Source organism: Athene cunicularia (genome assembly GCF_003259725.1).
Source record: "Athene cunicularia isolate RWA chromosome 9 unlocalized genomic scaffold, athCun1 chr9_part1, whole genome shotgun sequence".
Classification (NCBI taxonomy): domain Eukaryota; kingdom Metazoa; phylum Chordata; class Aves; order Strigiformes; family Strigidae; genus Athene; species Athene cunicularia.
In genome coordinates, this window is record NW_020799110.1 from 16,669,199 (window position 1) to 16,690,238 (window position 21,040).

General features: G+C 38.6%; 1 protein-coding gene across 3 annotated transcripts in view; it reads left to right on the forward strand.

Annotated features, from left to right (window-relative positions):
• Positions 1-21,040, forward strand: part of SLC9A9 (solute carrier family 9 member A9) — a 210,725-nt gene that overhangs the window by 7,554 nt on the left and 182,131 nt on the right. For 2 of the 3 annotated variants that reach the window (XM_026855025.1, XM_026855026.1), the window contains exons 2-4: positions 2,837-3,039; positions 7,042-7,119; positions 7,724-7,800. In XM_026855025.1, the coding sequence (XP_026710826.1) occupies positions 2,837-3,039; positions 7,042-7,119; positions 7,724-7,800 (358 nt within the window). The remainder of the gene's footprint in view (positions 1-2,836; positions 3,040-7,041; positions 7,120-7,723; positions 7,801-21,040) is intronic. The other variant, XM_026855027.1, reaches the window with a different exon arrangement.

Sequence of the window (21,040 nt, forward strand, 5' to 3'; positions counted from 1 at the left end):
GTCTTGCAGGACTAGGATCTACAATATTTGCATTTGTTTCCATTCCATAAAATTCCTACAGAGGCAGTCTGAGACTACAGCTGAAGGTAACATATCTTCCCAGAATATAGAAGAACAGTCCTCTACTCCTAGTTTAAACTTGACGCTACAGGTTGAAGTAATTTGCCCTTAAACAATTCAATGCCATTTCATTACTGTAATTGAGAATATTCATTTTCATTTTTAAAACAATCAAACAGTATATGCTGTATTAGCCAATATAACACACATACTAGGAATCTCAGGATGATGTATGACACAGTAGTCCACCTGCCTGTACAGTAGAGACCGTAAAGGCAATGTCAGCCTGTCTCCACTGATCTCCCTTGAGCAGTCCCATGTTGATATTCTGAAAGTTATTACATGTACAAGCCATGTAAATAAACTTCAAAGGCCAAAAAATAAATCAGAAGAATAATTCTGACTAGTAAGATTGAAACTCTTCTTTTTGAAATAATTTTCAGTTTTTAGTGCTTCATTCATGATTTTAGAGCTCTCGGTTAAAAACAGCACTATTTCCTTGAAGTCTATGCAGCAAGAAGATTGTTACTTGTACAAATAAGCATGAAAAAAAGATGACTGTTCTATGTCACTTTGGAAGACATAGCATGAGGGTCTAGACAAAACTATCCAGAAAAGGCAGTTTGGCATGACAGATGCAGTAAACAAACAGGTAAATGTTAGAGACCAGGAGATGCAGCAAGACAAGAGGTTGGGCAAGCACAGAAGAATCACGTCTGGGAAGGGACATAGGGAAATTTGGCAAGCAAACAGAGAGAATGCAAAAGGAAAGAAAAGGGAAATGAAAGGTGAGACGATGGGATGGGTGAACAAGTTGTAATTGCACATTCATTTAACCAAACACTTCTTTCTCCTCACTATTCGAAATTTATTCCATGTTGTGACACAATACTGATTCTAGCGAACTGTGTTGCCAAATATTCCTGGTCTTGTCTTTTTCTGCCAGTGTCCTTGTACAGGCATTAGTGGATGTCTGCAAAATATTTCTGTTACCTGAGCTGATTAAGTCTGTGTAATACCTGATAGCAGAAGCGCAACAGAGGCTATGGTTTAAAACATCGAGTGATAGGAACAAAAATGAGAGAGGAAAAACTAAGTCTTCTATTCCAAAGAATGAAAATAAAACATCAAGTCTTTTTCAAGCATCAAATTAAGTTGAATTTTTAATGTATTTGAAATTGAATTTAAAAATTAAATATGTGGTTCTTCTAGAGGAAATCTAACAAAAATAAGATTAAACCCATGACTTTTTTAGCTAATTAATGGTTTTCTGAGTTCTGACTCATGACTTTGGACACCTGGGCTGACCATTATAGAAGTCATATTTCACAGTAGCACATGCAATACTTTCTTCCCTTTTCCCATATGTCCTTTCCACTAAAATTTTGAGGAATTATGTCCTTTATTTATTATAGAAAAATAACTATTTATTTATTTTTTATCTGATTTATTGCACAAATACTGTATAATTTAAGAAAGTGGCCTTGGGATTTCCTACTACTTATCTAAATTCTCTATCATTTAAAGAAACCAACCATACTAGACAATAGGTACAAAACAGGCATAAAAGCATATCCATCCTAAACAAGCAATACAGCTGTTAGTCTGTTGTAGCATCAGTCCCGGAAGCTACAAACTTGCCTTACATGTATGCTAGAAATCTGCAGTTCCGAGAGTCTCTGTTACAGAAAAATGTGACAATAGCAAAGATATCCTATTTATCTCTCTAGGCATTTATGATCGCTTTTATCACCATGGCATCTGATTACTGGATAAAACTTCAACATATTTTTCAGATGCTTATCAGCTATTTCTTGTAATTGATTTTCTTTCTTATCTTTCATAAGTATACCTAGCTAGATGTTTAGATGTCTTCCATCAATGTTTAATCTCCGTATTCTTAGCTTTTTATTAATCTGTTCATAATTAGTAACTATAAAGCTCTCCATCATATATATATATAGGACTTAGAGCATACAGGACATAAAAAAAAGCATGGAAATTAAATTTGAAACCAAATCCAAGTCTCTGAGAGTGGAAATAATCTCAATAACGTTATCTAGCTAAATATCAGTCACCTCTCCTGAAGTAATCATGCAAGCTCCCACTAGAGCCAACAGAAAGAAGTGTACTTTCCAGAGGGCAATTGCAGAAGTACATTTTCCTCTCCGTTAACTGTAAAGGGAGCCAAAAGGTCTGTCTTAGATAAGAGGCCTAAATTGTACATAATCAAATTAACTAATCTAGTCTTAATCTTCCTTTCCTTCTTGCTTTTATTTTCCCATGTTTATACAGTCTCAAAAATAGTCTTCTACAGAAAGCAGAATGTGCCTGAGGATACTTGTGTCAGAGTTTTGCCCTGACAAAAGAAGTGTGTAAAGTCACAGCAGATCTTAATATGCTCAGTACAGCACACTAGTTATGCAGGCATCCCCCTTTTCTAAATATCTATTGAAATTGCAGTGGAGTAAGCAACTCGTTTAATTACTGTATCAGAATGATTCCAGCAACTGCATCACAAAACTTGGAGTACAACTGGGCATTTGTCAAACCAACATCTGTATTCTAATGAAATCACCATTTTGGAAGAATATTTTATGGTCATCCATGAATTGTTGAGTGAGGTGCACCTCCATGAAGTTGGAAATACCGAGAGGCTGTGTCCTAGCTTTAATAGAGTTCATTTTTCTCCAAATCAGTAATTGTGTAGCATCGGATACTTCAAAGTACCTGAATCTCTTTGGTTTTGTTTCTGTTTTTTGTTTTAACTCTCCAGGCCTTGTAATGGGATTAATTATACGATACGCAACAAAAGCATCAGATGTTGAAAGTGGAACTGTTTATGAATGTGAAAAACTGAAATCTGGGCCATCCACTCTACTTATTAATATAACCAATCAGGTCTATGAATATCAATACAAAAGAGAAATCAGCCACCACAATGTCAATGGCCACCAGGGCAATGCAATGCTTCAGAAGGTAAAACCTATATTATTTTTGTTCTAAACCATGTAACATATTTCTTTTATTTACACCCTTAAGAGAGGAAAAGTAGTTTCAAACTAAAATGTGACACAGAAAGAGAGAGAGACTATTCTGAATTGAGGGTTAGAAGGGTAACTGAGGAAGGAGAACAGGAATGGAAATAAGGTGCAGTAAAAACCTGCAGTAAAAATCATTTAGCATACAGCTGGCTGTATTCTTGCAGAATGGCTGCCCAAACTCTTTTAGGTAACAGTCCCACCTCCTGCAGACACTGAGTTCACTTGCAAACACATCTGTTACCTTGGATTCATTGCCACCAGAACTTTGTAAAACCCACTGATGTCTTCATTCATCCTCTGTCTTAAAAGCAGCTTGCTCTGGCAGCATAATGCAAGGGAGGTTTACCTCCTGTGTGCAGCAGAGGTAACTACAAACTCTGACCATTTTACAAAATCCAAACTTGTAAATAGGGGGGGGGGTTATAACACTTAAAATGCATTCCAATGTTCTCGTACGTTCATCCACTACTGCAGTGGTCCTCAGAAGGGATTTCACTGGTTATCCCTGGAGAGACAGCATTGTGGCAATACAGGCTGGATGCAAAAAGGGAAGTGTGGGAGGAAGTTTACAGTGTATTTTTACAATGTCATGGACTTTTCTGTTTTCCAGTATACAAGTATTGAAATATTTTACTTTATTAATACATTCTTTCCCCACCCTTGCAATATTTACTTCTTGTAATGTTCACTTTTTTAAAAAATGACAACAAATTAAAGAACTCATGAGTGCAGAGGGATTTTTTAAAACCTGGATTTTATGTCAAAGACATCACATATTTATATGAAGCTTCTAATCCCTTACCAGTTATTTGTTTTTATAATACTGCAATATATTATTTTGCTTTTTTCCAAGTATCACTGTTTATCTAGCACAGTAATACATTTTCCTGTGTATTATAGTGGTTATCATAACAAAAACTGTTAAGTTATGCTCAGAAAGTACACTGGGGAACTCAGCAGCATTAGGATTTAACCATCTGCTCAAATTCTGTGCTGATGCAGCACCATTGTGTGCCTGTTTGTCATTACTGCCAGACTCCTGCCATTCTCAGACAGAACTAGACTACCAAGGACTATTAGAGCAGTAGTGGGTGGAGACAGGAAAATACTGTGGCAGACTTGTCAGATTTTGCTGAATCTTCATCCTTTTTCCTGCTAGTTGGTTGCAAGAGGTTTGTCTTAGTAAAAGTGTATGTTTAGTTTCCAGGGCATATATACTAATCCATTACATTTTAACATCTACATCAAACTTGGTATGATGAAGCCAACTTGTGCTATGAGGAAGGATAAGCACTAACTCTCAGAGAAGCTTCTGCTGCCCTTACAGGAGATTGCCCAATCTTCTTTCCATAGTCTCATTTTGCTGGAAGATTCTTAAAAGTCTCAAATGCGAGTTGTGGGTTACTGGAGAAACCTCAGCCTGCCTGGATTTTCACTCCTTTTTCCTTTAAAATGATCTGGAAGATGCCCTCTTAAAAGAAAATAAATGAAAAAAGAAAGAGGGAGGAATTCAACAATATTTAGGAGACAGTAACAATGCCTGGCAGCTTTCCTGACTGGCAGAAGCACTAACATAAAGAACAGAAAACATGATCACACCATGCTCTGTTTTTCATACAAGAGTAATTCCCTTTTGACCTCAGTATAAGGGTCTACTAAGTGCATTTATCAGAAAGAATAGTCTGTGCCATGACTTACAAACATGTATTTAGAACACAGTTTTGAATAATAAAACATGCAGTCAGGATTTCTGATGCCTGTGGAAAAAGTATTTTAACACATTTGCAGAATTAATTCCAAAATTAACATCTGAGGCTGTTAGTTCATAAGTGAAGAAAATCCTTTATCATGTTTTCAATGAAAGTACCACCACAGCCAAAGTTGCTGGCACATTATTTGCCAGATAGGGTTTTTTTCAGCTTTATAATTCAAAGTAAGCAGAATGGAAAAAAAGGCTGAGCTCTCACTTCCTGTTTGTCAAATCAAGCTATCTGTTAGAAGACAGAAGTAATTTTGTAGGCAGGTCCTATTCTTTTAAAGCTAAATAATTAATCTAGAATACTGTAGCCTTAAAATATCATCTGAACAAAGAAGCTGCAAGCCTTTGTGTTAATTCCATCCCGTCTCTTTTAAAAGTATTGGTATAAAATAGCCCGCTGACAGAACAGTAAACAGTACACAGACTTATTAAAATATTTTTTTCTCCAGCAATTCTATAGTTCTAAACAGGATTCTATTTCATTGAAAGTTACTGGTAATGAATCGCAGTGGCTGAAGAGTACGCTTGGTCTCTCTCTCTGTGCCTGAAGTTGAAGGCAATTATGAGCAGTGTACTGCCGACAGCTTGTATAAGAACCTTTTGCCTTGCCTAACATTATCCTCATTCTAGCATTACTTCAAAAATTTTAATGGGTATTTTATAAACTCCTACTGGCTGTTGTAGAAACAAAAATGTTATGTTTCACATGGGTGGGGCTGACATTACACAGGCATTTGAGTGTAACAAACTGCTTAACAGAGGAGGAAGTGATGTCTGCTGCTGTGTTAGCCAGTGGCTTGGAACAGGAACCACAAAGGACTAACCCCGCAACACACATTTATTTCTGAAAGCAAGCTGCACCTTAGCTATGTCTTTGCAGAAAATCCAGTCAGTCTTTGCAGAATGGCTGACTCTAGTCCTTGGCTTATTGAGGGCATAAGGAAACACATTTGCCTATAAAACAGATACAAGATTTGTAGGTAACAGGACAGCATCAGTCCCTCTCAGGTTTCATAACACAGTGATATGTTGCATCTTCAGTAACAGAGACAGATAACTGTCACCAGAAACAAATTACAGTTTCATTGCCTTGAAAGTATGACCTACAATATCAGCATATATAGAAATACAAAAACCAGCAAGGAACTGAGGATGTTATTAGTAAATTAATTGAGTTGCTATTAAGGCCATCACAAAACCCTTAAATCAAAATCTGGAAGAAAAGGCTTATGCCATTTGCCAAAAAGGACAACGTGCTTTGCTAAACTTTTTTTTTTTTTTTTTTAGGAAGTAGAAATAGCTAGTTACTGTGGAGACCTTGTTTTCTTACAGTCAGGCCAAAACTGATTGACTGGATTGGAGTGATTTTATTTCACGAGATGTGTTACAATGGAAATGATGCCAGAGAAGCAGTCAGCAAATTTACTGAGAAACCTTAGGACAACAGAAACCTGTGCTGTCAGCTTAGCAGAACTGTTTATACAATCATAGTTTAATGAGTTACATTGCATCTGAGCTACATTACCAAGACACATGAATGTTCCTTGCCTGCTGAAAATAAGAGGTAAAATACATTTTTGATCCCTTTTAGATTAACTCAAGTGAAATGATAAAAAGGGTGAAAGTGTGCACGGTTTTCATGTGCAGTAGTTCAAGAAATCACATATTAGCTGACAGCCAGTAGTTCATTAAACAACATTAACAAGCTCTGTCTGTGCCTAAATACATATGCTAGAATGAAATATTACGCTGCTTTTAGCAGTATAGTCCTTTTATCACTGTTCTGTACATGGGGAACTGAGACACAACACTGATGACGTGTCTTTCTGAAACTGGATAGGAAGTCCATGTCTGAACCAGGAATTAAGCCATGGGACTGGCAATTTGGATGTCTGGTAGTGCAGATACTATCACAGGTAACACTGCTTGTATGTGTTCCCTGTAAAACAGTGCATGACTGATTTCCTTCTTTAAGGAATACTTTTCATGTAGTCTACATATATAATCAGTAATGAACTACACATTAATACTTTTAAGAAAACAACTCAGAATAACATTCTGGCCTGCAGATCCTAAGATTAACCCTGATAAGAAGCTGTAATTAAAACATATTCTATCAAATCAAATTAAATGCTACTTTACTTGTCCTTACCCTGACTCTTTTGTCCTTTCTGGTAGATGACATTTGATCCTTCCATCTTCTTCAATATTTTGCTGCCACCCATTATATTTCATGCTGGATATAGTTTAAAGAAGGTATGTGTCTCTTTCTTGTATTACGAAAGTGACTGAATGTGATTGCTACTTTCTAGATCCAACAGGCTAGTGACAGAAAAAAGTCACTTAATTATATTGCATGGGAAGAACTTGACAGGAGTGGAAGAAAATGAAAGGTGCATGGACCTCAATCTGCTCCCTTTCTACATCTGTGCAAAGATTTGATTGTGCAGTTTATAACACTTCGGCATTCCTGTTTTCAGAAGAGACCACTCAGAATCTGGTGACAGTGCATGTAGGCAGCAGGCTGTCTGTGGTTTATGCACTGCACGGTCAGGACTTTGTTCAAGGATTGGGGTCATGATACTGTTTGCATTCACTTTCAATGTGAACTTCTGTTATGATTGTGAAGCATTTGGCCAGATACATAAAAGAGAGAAATTCCATAGCATTCCACCAGACAAAAAAAATAATAATCTTAAATTGTATTTTCCAAAATAACTAATGTAGCCTATATTGTTTAATCATATATTTGAGATATGGGTTGTAACAAATGGTGCTTTTAGATGCAGTTTCAACTTCGTCTGAATGTTCTTTTATTGGCTGTATTACAAAGGACTTTTTTTCAAACTTTTCTCCTCAGAGACATTTTTTTCGTAACTTAGGATCGATTTTAACCTATGCCTTTTTGGGAACTGCCATTTCCTGCATTGTTATAGGGTAAGTGAATGCCTTCTGCTATAATTGCTGAAGTCATTATTAATGCTTGGTATTTTTTTTCACTTAAAAACTACACTGCAAAAGAACTGTGGACCCTGCATGGTCAATATACTTCACATTTTCTGTAACAGATAAAGTAATTCCTTATCACAGAATGCTGAGATGGAAAAGGCGAAACTCTTGGATAGTAAGAACTAAGGGCATTCAGAAAATTGTGTCCTTCACTTCTGGTCTGTGACTGATATAAGCATGAGCTGCTTTTTACAGCCCTGTAGCTTAACCATCTGTATTGAGAAACAGAACCATACCCTTGACTGAAATTCTGTGCTTCTAACCAGTATTCTTTCTAGAGGACAGCAGATCTCTATGAGAAAAGGAAGGACTTTAAATATCAAAAGGGGGAGGAACAGATACCTAGTGGCATATATGTAAAATAACTGGAGTAATTTCAAAGGCTAAGTGAAACTTTTAATTGAAGATCACATGAAAATTCTCAGTCTGGAACTATGTATGAATTTAGCCAGGATATGACTAAATGTCTTCTGCAGAAAAAGAGGAAAGGAAAAAAGCAAAAGAATAAAAAATCCTGTTTTATTTCTATACCTCTTTAGTCAGAAGTTTCTAATTTTGTTTCAAAATTTGCCTAATTAAATATAAGATTTGCTAGTCAGAAATTGATTATATATTTCCAGGCTGGCATGATATGAAACTTCCATTTGTCTGTTTGATTAGCTCAGTCAAAATTAAACAAACCATTTAAAAATCCTTTTAAATCTTAAAAGTGCATGTGTTTCACAATATTTATGAATACCACACAGACACTTCAGCTCTTAGGTCCTGGGAAAATCCTGATGCAGGTGAAAACAAATGACCAGAGTTGGATCCTGCAGTGAGTCGGTATCTGTGCGTGCACAGAGCCTTACTGAGAAGAGCGATGCCCTGTTCACAGTTTAATCTTGGCATCACTAGGCAGCCCCTGGCATTTTTGTGCTACAGAGTGGTGCAGAGAGCTGAACTATCTGAGTCTGTGTGGCCTCTGGAGGCGATGGAGCAGTGTTGCATGTAAGCAAGTAAGTCTCGCTGAGAGGCCTTCATCTTGCTGGGATTGTGCAGAGACAAAATAGGAAAAATTCATGGAACTTTCTGATGTTCAGGCTTTAGACTAGGCAGCATAATGCATCTTGTAGGACTTCCTTGAGGTCCTGGGCTGTAGAACTCTGAAATGTACCATTCATATCTCTGCATGATATGGAAAGATTTATGGAAACACTTCAGGTTTTATGGGAGTGCTTGAATTTAAAACTGGTTAAAATTCTGTGTCTATGAACAGCGCTTTCAAATTATAGAAGCAATTAGTTTTTTACTTCTGTCTTTTCCCTTTCTTTATAATGGACCTTTAAGTAAAGATGTATGTACTGCATCAAGGTATAAGTTCCTTGCTGGCATTATTTTGAGACAGATCTTTCTCCTTCAATGTCATTTTGATAATAGTAAAACACATGAATGATCTACAACTTAGAGTTGAATAATTTTAAAACTGTTTTTTTATGGATATGTCATCTCATCTATCTTGACATCCTAGATTCCTAATAATCAAGTAGCTTAGTAAGTATAATGTACCTGAGGCACTGTGGCTATTAAATGTTTTGCAAGCTATGGTCCCTCCCAATGTCAGGAAATTTTAGAGTCCACAGCAAAAAGCCACATTCAAAGTATGATCACCTTCTGTGCTGAAGTACAAAGGAATGTAAGTTCTGTATGTGGCTGTTTCCCCTTCATGTGAGAAAAACTGCTGAACAGCTATGAGCTAAGGAGAAAGGATATCTTCAATCTCTGACACAAATCTGTAACTCCAGGAGACAGTGTGCCATGTGTCTCACTTATTGGAGAGGAAAAACTTAATCCTGCTTTTCTTTCTGAAAATTTGCTTTCCTTGAGAAATGGCACCTCATCCTCTCACTCGCTATTGCTTGCTGTCCTCTAGAGAATTATATGAGGCAGAAAGCTCTGGATGTTGGGGATCCTTCTGTTTTAATGGGAACAGGCATGGAGTTTTATCAACCCAGAATATGGGCATGTCTCTATTGATTTCTTTGTGAGGCTCTACAGCTTGTGATAGAGCTCTGAAAGCACTTACCCACATGAAATAGAAACTTCAGCATCACAGCATCATCACTTAGGGGGTGAATGCTTGCTCAGAGATCCATGAAGATCACAGCTTGGACAGCTACACCACTCATATTTTTCCTCTGTCTTTATTTGCAGTAATATACATCTCCATATGGTCCTAGCTCTTGGAGCTGTTTCTTTTCATAGCCATTTATATGGCAAATATCATCCTAAATTTGGAATTATAAATCCACAGTAAAAAATCCACATCCTGATAACAGTTTGAGCTAAATGCTAGCACATTACTGGGGTAACAGTGATTCTGGATCTCATTAGGGCTCTTTCTCTATTTCCTTTCACTTATCTTAGCCAATGAATGTTTCTGTCCTGTAAACCAATTGCTAATAGCTCTGTGAGATGGCAAAAAAGCAGTAGGACTTGTCCAGCCCAGTGATGCTCTTAAACATGCATTTGGTTTATGAGCTCTGACATGTGTCATGCCCTTTGTAAATGGAAAACAACAGAGCAGCTTTGACAAGCTTGTTAGAAGAAACATAATATATTGACTTTAACCTAAATTACAAATACTGTCATTTCTGTATCCATGTTATTTTATCTGAAACAGAATAAATGCAGGTAGAATCTACTACAGAAAGTTCCTACTAGGAACAATTCCTACTAGCGAGTCAAAGTTCGAGCCCATAGTCAGGGATAAAGATCCAGAGGAAACCCTAAGGTAGAGAAGTAAGAACTGAGCAGCACTGGGCCTTATGCTGTGTTCCACACAAACCCACAACCCCACTGAAATTATTGCAGAGAAGACAATATTCAGAACAGGGCTTATGTGAATGTGAAGCATGTTTGCATCGTGTACACATCAGAGTACGAATGAGATAATGAATTTATGAAGAAGAAAGACAATATAAAAACTTTACTGAATGGAACTAAAAATAAGTCCTAAAATAAAAACATGTCCTAAGAGAGAAGGGATAATGAGCTATAGTTGTTACAAAAGAAAGGACAGAACCCTGAGGTACTTCTAAATTACATTGCTGTAGACAAATATTTTATGTGTAGGTATGATTAAATGTGTGCTTACTTTTTATTATATATTCACACCACATATATCAGTACATCAATATATATAGGCTTCGATGCCACGTATCTGCAGCTTCTCATAGGGACTGTGCTCTTCCTGATGCCTGAATTACAAAGCGCCCCATTGTGAACTCCTCCTGTGGGGCTTGCTGGAGTGACAGTGTACAGCCTATGACAAAGAAGGGCCAGACCTCTCTTTGTAAACCAGAAGCAGCTGGGAAATATCATTAATAAAGAACAGGAACATCATTTGGATTGTTGCAAACTCTGAGAGTGCTAAAAAGTTGCCATGGAACACACTGATACAATGGTGCCTGTCTCCTCTTTGTAAATCTTTGCTTTTGTGTAAAAGGCTGTCTTCTGGCATCAAGAAAGAGGAACCGTGTAGAATTTTTGTTAAAAGGCTATAATCAGATATTCCCACTGAGGGCAAGGGAAGGAGGGGTAGGAGAGGTTGTTTTTTTTAGTGAAGGCAGTAGTGAAACACAATTGCTTTCAACTAAATACTGCTCTAAGGAATGCCTGCCCATATTAGCTGTAATACTGTCCTCAGCCACTTAACACACATACAAGTTACAGTGATACATAAGCTCTCCCAGCTAGGCCAAATTATGCCCTTTGCACCGAGTCTGATTAGCAAGGATCCATGCAGAGAGATCCCATGAGGGAAAGGAGAAATTCCCCCACTCCAAGCCACACTGACTTTGCAGAATTGCTGAAGTTGTCCCTTCATGGTGACTCGAGGTCTGCATGATATAAGATCGTATAAGACCAGTCTCTCAGTGGATCTCCTCTCCATGGTTCCAGCTTCCCATCTCCTGAAGAACAGTGTGGGATCATCAGTGAGACTGCTCTTTAGTCCTAAGAAAAATCATACAGATTGTCTCTCTGAGGCTTTCTCTGATACAGGGCAGGCAGTCTCTTGCTGTAGCAGACTACTTGAGTTTCACAGACTCAGGGAATAATTTAGGTTGGAAGCAGTGTCTGGATGTCTGCAGGCCACCCTCACAATAAATGCATGACTGGCTTCAAATTTAAATCCAGTTGCTTAGGGCCCTGTCCAGCTGAGTCTAGAGTATCTCCAAGAATGCGAATTCCACTGGCTGTCTGGGAAACCTGTTCCAGCCTTATCCACCCTCACAACAAAATACTGGTTTTCTGCATATCCAGTTGGAATTTCCTGTGATTTACCTTGTAACCATTGCCTCCCATCCTTTCACTATGCACTCCTAGAAGGTGGCTTCACCTTCTCTATAACCACCTATTAGTCACAGAAAGCAATTACCTCCCCTCCTAGTTACAAGAGAAAGCCAAGCTGCTTTTCTCCAGGCTGAAATAACTCAGCCCTTTGCCTCTTCTCACGCATCGTGCCTGCCAGCCCTCTTGGTTGTTCTCTGATGGACTGTCTCCTATCAGTCTTTCTTGTACTGGGGATCCAAAACTGAACACATTGTTCCATAGGCCACCTCACAAGTGCCAAGAAGACACTAATCACTTCTCTTGACTTGCTCACTACACTTCAATGCACGCAGCGTGGTTTGCAGTTAGCTTTCATAGCTGCAATTACGAAGTCTGCTTCTGACTCACACTCAACTTGACTCCAGGACTCCAGGGGTGTTCTGCACATAGCTATATAGCCAGGATGCTCCTGTGTGGCTGTTGCATGGGGTTATTCTCTCTTTGCAATATGTATCTGGATATTAGCTGACTACTGATGACTAACTGTAAGTTGAAGCAGCACTGAGCTGATGCTACTCAGTGAACACATGAAAAATGGGCTGCTGAAAAATTAAATGAACATCTGCCCCTCTTGTTTTTTATATTTTTGTAACTTTTTAGGAAGAAGCAGGGGGAAGGACCTAACTTTGGCTTCTGCAAGGAATAGTGTTCTCTTCCCTTAGATTTTATTTTTAATAAACTGCTTCTGATGGGATGCATCTTCCAGAATTGATGGCTGTGATAGATATTTTCAATTTTGATACTGGAAGAGTGAGTGCTCAAATATTTGGAAAAACCTTGACACTATGGTAACAACCTATCAGACCAACATATGAGGTACTGAGGGGCAGGTGAAGTAGAAAGATTTGCATATTCCCCCCCTCCTTGACTTCTTAGATGAGCATTCTCAGTTCCAGCTAGGGCCAAGATGCCTATGCACAGGAGCACTGACATCATAAAGTTGGCCTTATCTGTGATTTTTGATTCAGTTTCACTTGGGTTCTCTCGAATTGCAATGCCAAAACTACATTTTAGATATTCAGAATGCAGTGTGTTTGTAGTCACTTACTCATATTTTTCCAGCCTTCCTAGTATGTTTGGCAAGACCTGATTTTTCTGGAATTTAAAGCTCTCTAGGTGTGCAACTCAAATAACAAACGTATTTGCAGACAACGTAGGCCAAGTTTGATCTGTCTTTGTGGCTGCACTGAGAATTTTGCTTGAATAAAACTGAGATGTAAAAAAAGGGTTTGGATTAAAAAAAAAAAAAAAAAAAAAAAAAGATTAATTGTCGTTTCACATTAGTGAAGTTATGAAATACAAACAGCTGATAATACAGGTGTTAGGAAGAGTTATTCCAAGATCATCACTATTTAAAGGGGAAAGATACAGGTGTTTATATTGGCTACTCAGTTTGCATAGCCTTCTATGGATGGAGGGATAGGACTTCTCCATATTCCAACTAGAGCCAAAGTCAGTTTGGCCTGATTAATTCTACAAGTCTGTGAGTGCATGGATGCTTGCTTTAAAGTAAGCATATCAGATTGTTTCATGGTAATCAGTGCTTAAAAGTGAACTTATAATTAAAGAACCCACATAGGATCAAAATATTTCTTTTGTGCATCTGCTTATAATTGCAGTGACTAACAGTTTGGACAAAATATCTTCTGACATTTAAATTAAAGTGTAAGGAACAAATCATCATATTTGATTCTCACAGGCAGTCAATAATCCTTTCTCTTGCCATTCCACAAATGAATATTCAAATGCTTGTTGCACGTGATTGCTAAAATCTGAGAACAGAAGTTTTAAAATTATTTCTTTCAAAAACTGAATCTTAAACGGTTTTTGTGTATAGAAACAAAACTGTTCCTATACACAGGCATAGACATAAATAAATATGAATTTCTAAGGGCGAAGGAAAAAAATATCAAGAAACATCAAATACTACCCCAGACATTTTTGAGGAAAAAGAAAAAAAAGGCGTGAGATTCAGCTTTCCATCACAGCCTTTCTATGAAAGTAAGCTTTTTCCATTCAGATGTCTGTAGTATCAAGATTCCATCATCACATGAAAATGTTTTTTCTTCACTGTCAGCTGCACACTTTTAACAGCCCCTCTTTGTGCCTCCTAAAGGAGGAAGGAATGGGCTGAATTAATAACACTGTTGCTGAAAAAGCAGCAGTAGCAAGAAATGTTCAACTTTTCTTTACACAGTTTACATGGGTATGATGCATCCAGACAGAACTATACAAAGATTTAGTTCTTCCATCAGTGTACCTATCCAAATGTACTTCTAAAGGTTAAAGAGAAAATTCCTTCCACTGGCATACCATTTAGACAGATTATTTACACTTTATCACTTCTAATAGAAAACAGTCTTTCAAAATTTTTTTTTTAAGCGTGTCTTTGTGTGTGTGTGTGTGGTGTGATTTCCTCCTGAAAAGTTAGCTTATTTTACAACATTTTTTCTCAACAAGTAGCTTGCTCTGGCCTCATAGGAACATGAGACAGGACTACTGATATATTGACATATTCTCAGTAGACTCAGGTTGCATCTCTCACTAAGAGAGCAGAGCATGCCTGAGAGGTTCAGCATGCAATAGGCTATGTTTACTGAGCACTGCATGACTCTGGGATTTTCTGCTTCTATATTTTTTTTTTTAGTTTCATAGATGTCTCAGTAGTTTGGCAAATGCTAGGTGGTTTAGTTGTGTTATTGGTGTGTTCAATGTTACTTTCTAAGTGAAGCGTAATAGAATATAGAAAAGGGGTCTGTTGATGTTGAGCTGTATTGAGTTTATAATCTGACTATTCTTTCTCATCTGAGGGCTATAGATAGACTTTACAACTTGGAAACTAAACACTTGTAGCTGTGTGCTTCAGCAGAGCAAAACCAAATGTTGTTTGGCGTGAATCTACTGTACAGTGCTATGGGATTCTTCCAGATTTTGGAAACTGTTTCTGCAAGGAAAAATGGGGCCAGGTTAAGGGTAACAGAAAAAAAAAAAAATCTATGTTAAAGAGCTCTTCATAAACTAAGCAAATACCTTTACAAGGATTATCTGCTGCTACACCAACTAAGCTCTTGCCTTCTCAGATGATCATTTTTGTATTAACTCAGAATTTATTAATGTACAAGAAAAGTTTTTGGGGTTTTTTTTCTAATTAAAATCTTTTTTTCTACTGCATGTTCCCACCAAATGATGCAAAAAACCCCAAGGTCCACCTTTCCTCCACACACCACCTGTAAATAGCAAATGCTTAACCTCACCGCAGGCAAGAATAAATGTTCTATTTTCGGTGGAAAGAGAAACTGGTGAGGGGGTGTGTTAAAGTATCTTGGTGCTATACAGATTAACTGAGAGAGAATGAGGGAAAAGATACATACAGATCATTTGCCCTCCTCAGTGATAAAACCCTCTGAACATCAGATAATCAGCTTTAGTAATTTCTCTTAATCTTTTGAAGACAGATATTCAGCCTATAACTGGTAATAAAGGTAAAACTAGTAAGCAGACATTCATTTGAATGTAGTATAACTTATGTGAGAGTACAGTACATGTGTTGGTACCCTTTTTTGAGTTTTTGACTGCTTTCATGTCCCATCTTGGAGTGAATGAAGGCATCTTCTTTCAGTTATGAGGCAGTATTGCATCATTTTTGCACTGACTTGAGGAAACTCAACAGGCATGATTTAGCTGAAAATTGAGATAAGTCTCTCCAGAATTCTCCAAAGAAGGCAGCCTAACACTGAACCCCAGCAGAAAAAGAATTGGCATGTTTACTTGTTAATGTGCAGCTCAGTGCTCCAGTGCAGTAGCTTTGATTCTTTGGTCAATCCAAATCTAAAATAATTCTGTTGCAGTCTTGGAGTAGAAAACTGCAACTCACAGCTGCAGTTGCAAAGGTTAATTCCTGCTTAGCACTTTTGTTTAGTGAATCCAAAATGGGTTTAGTGAATCCAAAATGGGTTACTAAAGTATGAGTTTAGAGACCCTTGAAAATACACAACTGCTATGGTATCTGGGAACAGGAATTTTGCAAAGGGAGTAAAAAAGGGAAGAGTCTTTCTCATAGACACAACTCTCAGAAAGTTCTAGTTCTAAAAGTTATAAAGCAGTTAAAAAAAAATCCCTCTAATTTGCATGACTTGTCAACTTACAGATAAGAAGCTGTGTTAAATCAAGACACTGATATAAAGTAGTGTTTCCCAGACCACTAACACCCACACAGAGCTGAAAGTTCTTCCAAGAGTACTTTGATGCATTCAAGTATGTGCACTGCTGCAAGTTCGGTCAGAATTTGTAGCTATTTCGCAATAAACATCTGGCATTATTTACTGCAGCAGAGCTGATCGTGCAGAAAACACAGTTTTTCTTCTCATAAACAGATGTGGTGAACAGCAGGATGTAATTATTTGTATCTTCCAGAAGAACCCCTCAGCATACTAAGGATATTGAAAGCAATGTAATCTAGAGAACACCAAAAGGTGTGGGACTGCAGAGCCAAACAGAACCTGGAATACCAGGATCTACAATCAAAAGGATGTTTAATTTGGTATTCGATACCCAGTAGGTTTTCCAGGAATCCAGCAAAAAACATATCATGCACTCTTTTGAAAAACATGCAAACATCATTTGTTGCAAAATAGGAAAAACACTCAAGTCCAGATATTTCCCAAGAAGAAACCCCACACTGGAGGGAAGAGTTTGTTTGAGGTTGGTTTGGCTGTTTTTGGGGGGTTTGTTTGCAAAGCTTCTTCCCAGTTGCCTTGGAAGTTCAAGTTTTTTACTGCAGGAATTAATACTTTTGGATAGATCTCCTAATGTCTTCTTCCCTGATCTTCATGGATCCTTTAAGTACTGACACCCAATGTGGTATCCCAAGACTGTCATCCCCTATTTCACTGCCTACAGACCACCATACACCTGTGCAACCCAGCTTCCTTGGCTGCAGCATCATTGGGAAGTCTCAACTTTGTGACACTACTCTCGCAGTCTCTATATTAACTTTCAGCGAAAACATCTTTACAGAGCTGTTGAAATGGAAAACACGCATTCCTTCTGGCCCCATGTCTTCACAGCGCACTGCCATTTACTTCTGAGAATGGCGTATCCACTTCCCAGAATTCCAGGCTACAGAGGAGAAGGAGGTATACTGACTGGTGTATTTGTTCTTTTTCCATCTCCTACAGATGTTCTTCCACACTGCATGAGAAACCTGCACACAAAGCATATGACTGTGGAAGGTATCTCTACTTCAACTAGGCAGTAAGCCATGCTTTGCTTCCTTCTGAATCAAGATGGGCAATGACATGACTTTTATCATGTACACAGGAATTTGTGAAGTGGTTGCAAAGTGCTTTGAGCTGCTTCAGGGTGAAAGGTGTAACAAATTTAAAACAGAGGAGGAAAATCCTATTCTACTACAGTAGCATGGAGATGCCTGCAAGCTTTAGGCTCTTGAAACTGACCAGTTTGCTTCAGACAGACAAAATGCTGATGAACATTTAGAAGTGTACCGGCAGCAGCTCACTGGTGTGCTTGATTTGGAGCAGCAAGGGAGATGGTGACGCAGATCTACCCGTTACCTTGAAAATTTCATAATACACCAACTCAAAGGGTGCTTTGTTCACACATCCACCACCATTTCATGTACCCCTCTTCTGATCTGGCTGATCAAACAGTGTACTTGCATCTGATAAATCTTTTATGGAGCACAACTGCCAGGCTGAAGTGTTTTGTAAACACGTCAGCTTTCATAATGGCTCTGGGATAGGTGCCATGCTCAGTGGATACAGAACCTACAAAAGCTGGTCTGATCAGATAGTCAGATTCTCCACAGTGAGAGATAGATGACATTTAAATAGCATACATAGCTTTTCTGCAGCTCCTGGTTGTTTCTGATTATTAAAATTACATTGAACCATCTAAGGTGTTTCCCTAGTCTTGGCTCTCCTCTTAATACTTTCCGCCTGAGAAGAACTGCATTACATTTGACTCCATACTCCATACATTTGACTATGTTGATAACTGCAGCAAGTTCAGTGGATGGCCACCAAGATGGACAGGGTCTGGAATATTTGCCCTATAAGAAGAAGCTGAAGAAACTGAGCTTGTTTAGCCTAGATAAGAGAGGCTTTGAGGGGAGGTTATCAAGAAGACAAAGACTCTTTCACAGCAGTGCATGGTGGGAGGACAAAGTCACAGGCATAAATTGTAATTTAAAAAAGGTCTGACTTAATACAAGCAAAAATTTTTTCACCATGAGGACAATCAAGCACTGGAACAGGTTGTCCAGACATGTGAGCATCTTGAAACCTTGGAGGTTTTGAAGACCTAAGTGTCTAAAGCTCTGAGCACTCTGGTTTGATCTCATAGCTGACCCTGCTTTGAGTAGGAGTTTGGACTAGAGATGTCCTGTGGTCCCTTCCAACCTAAGATAGTCTACAATTCTGTGATGCTATAAACAACACACATTACAGCAGAACATATTCTGCCCCTAGTCCCTTCCTTTAAGCTATTCTGTAACTTTCTGTTTGATTCTTTTACCTTGGTCCCTCTCGTCCTATACCAAATAGTTACCTTCCCAAGCAACTTTTCTTTCTCCTCACCTTTTTTTGAAATATGGAGTCTGCAATAAAAAAGTCTTATTAAAGAAAAATGACTAGGACTATTTCACTTCCTGTTGCAGCAAGGACTTTATGCATGGAGGTGGCTCTTAAAATGCTAATTAGCTGCTGTTCATAGCCAGCTCTGTACCTTAAAAAGGAAAAGTCACTTTCATTTCTGTAATATATTGATTGGGCACTTGCTTACGCTTTGCACCATCACCTCTCCCCAGCTAACCACACTCTCTCTGAAGCTTAGCAGCAACCAAAATTGAAATGTTAGAAGACCACAATCTCCACTACTTTTTGACCTCTCCCTTATTGGGGGAGCAGGGGTGCTTTCATCTGTTATGTGGTATTTATGTGCATGTTGCAAATTTTGAGCAGGATGATGTCACTTGTTAAAAAAAACTTTGATCTGTAAAAAGACAATGACTAATAGTGAAACTCTGCAACAAGGATGTAAGATCATATATAGGCACACTGACTGACCTAGATACTGCACCATCGACGCCTTTTTGTAGCCTACTTATGTTTTATGAGCAGATTGCTGTTACTCAGACTGAAAATAAAAAACCAAAATTTTTTTTGATTGTTCACCTTCCACCCAGCCTTACAACACACTGAGTGGTGAAAGTAAGGAAAGGCTCATTTTGCTGAGGAATAGGAATTATTTTCAGAGTTCTGTTTACCTATTTAATTTAATCCAAGTGAGACTGCACATAAAAACATTACGTGTGTTACCTGAGAATGACCTTCATTTATTTGATTTTAGGAGGGCAAAGAGTGTGTATTTATGCAATCTCTATGGAACGTAAGTATCATAAGATAAAATAAGGAAAGCAGCAGAACCTATCTGATGTTACTCTTGCTAATCATGCAATCTGGTTATGCAGTTGCCCACCGTTGTTCATTGGGATATGAATACAGCTGACTTCAGTTTCTGTCCCTTCAAACACTCTGAAAGAGATTGCTCTTCGGCGCTCTTTTGTCACAGTCATTGAATAATTTAGGGTGCCATTGACCTCGGGTCCAATCCCCTGATGAAAACAAGGCCAACTTCAAAAGTTTGAGCAGGTTGCTCTGAGCTTTATCTGATCAAAATCTGAATGCATCTCTGTATCCATCTCTGAGGAATAGCATTAGTAACCAAGTGCCAGGTGATTTCAAATCAATGATCATTCTTTTTTGAGCCCAGCAGGAGAGTGGGATTTCCACCCACAAGTCCTTCCATGATAAGTAACTTGATTTAACAGTTTTCAGTAATCTTCCCATTAACGTTATCTTACCTGGCCCATGCAGAGATATGCAATTTGGGACCACAGCATAACATTATTACCTCCTGAACATGTCTGTTATATAAACCTTCTCAGTCAAAGATATTAAATACCTTTTTAAGTATGGCTTGATTTCTAGGAAGCAGAGCATTGCTCTCAGGTGTGGAAAAATGCACTTGCTGATGGGTTAAGGGATGTGACTGTTCAGACAGCGTCAGTGACAGAGCTTGGGAGAAAACTCTGACACCCCAGGCCTGCTCTAATCACTGGGCTGTGGTACGCTATTTGCTGGACCACTGTATCTGAAAAGCCCTTTTTTGCCATCACCATTCAGGTGACTGAAAAATTCATGTGCAGTGGAAGAGAGAACAGCCTCGGTAAGGCCAGGTCAAAGAGCACTGGTGCAGCTGGGCTAGTCAGGACCTGGTTTCCTGTCCAAATCACAATCCCGTTTGGGCATCTGTCCAAAACAGCCCTCTGCTGTGGCCTAAAGAAACATCTGTGTTTGATCCTGGATCAGCCACTCAGCGCAAGAGCCTTACTCTTAGTTTTATTAAGACTCCAAATGGTCCCATCTTGCTGTTGAACTTTGTCCCGTGTTTAACGTGCGGCAGGTGTGGTGGTGCTGATGGTGAGCCCTTCTCTCTCTTCAAGATACAGGCCATCAGCATTTCTTTCCACGTGTGTCAGAGAGGAGAAAAAAGCACCTTAAGCCCTTTTAAAACACAAATAAACAATGGGAGGAACAGCAAATGGAGGTTTTCAAGGAGAGCACCCAGTCCTGCAGTGAGAAAGAACTGAAGTAACGCAGGCTTTGGTGAGCGGGCCGGCTGCTGGGAGCCCTCGCTCACCAGTACTGGGGGTCCGGTTTCTGTCACAAGGGCCCCCCCGGACCTCGCCCCAGCGCCGGGACACAGGGCCCGG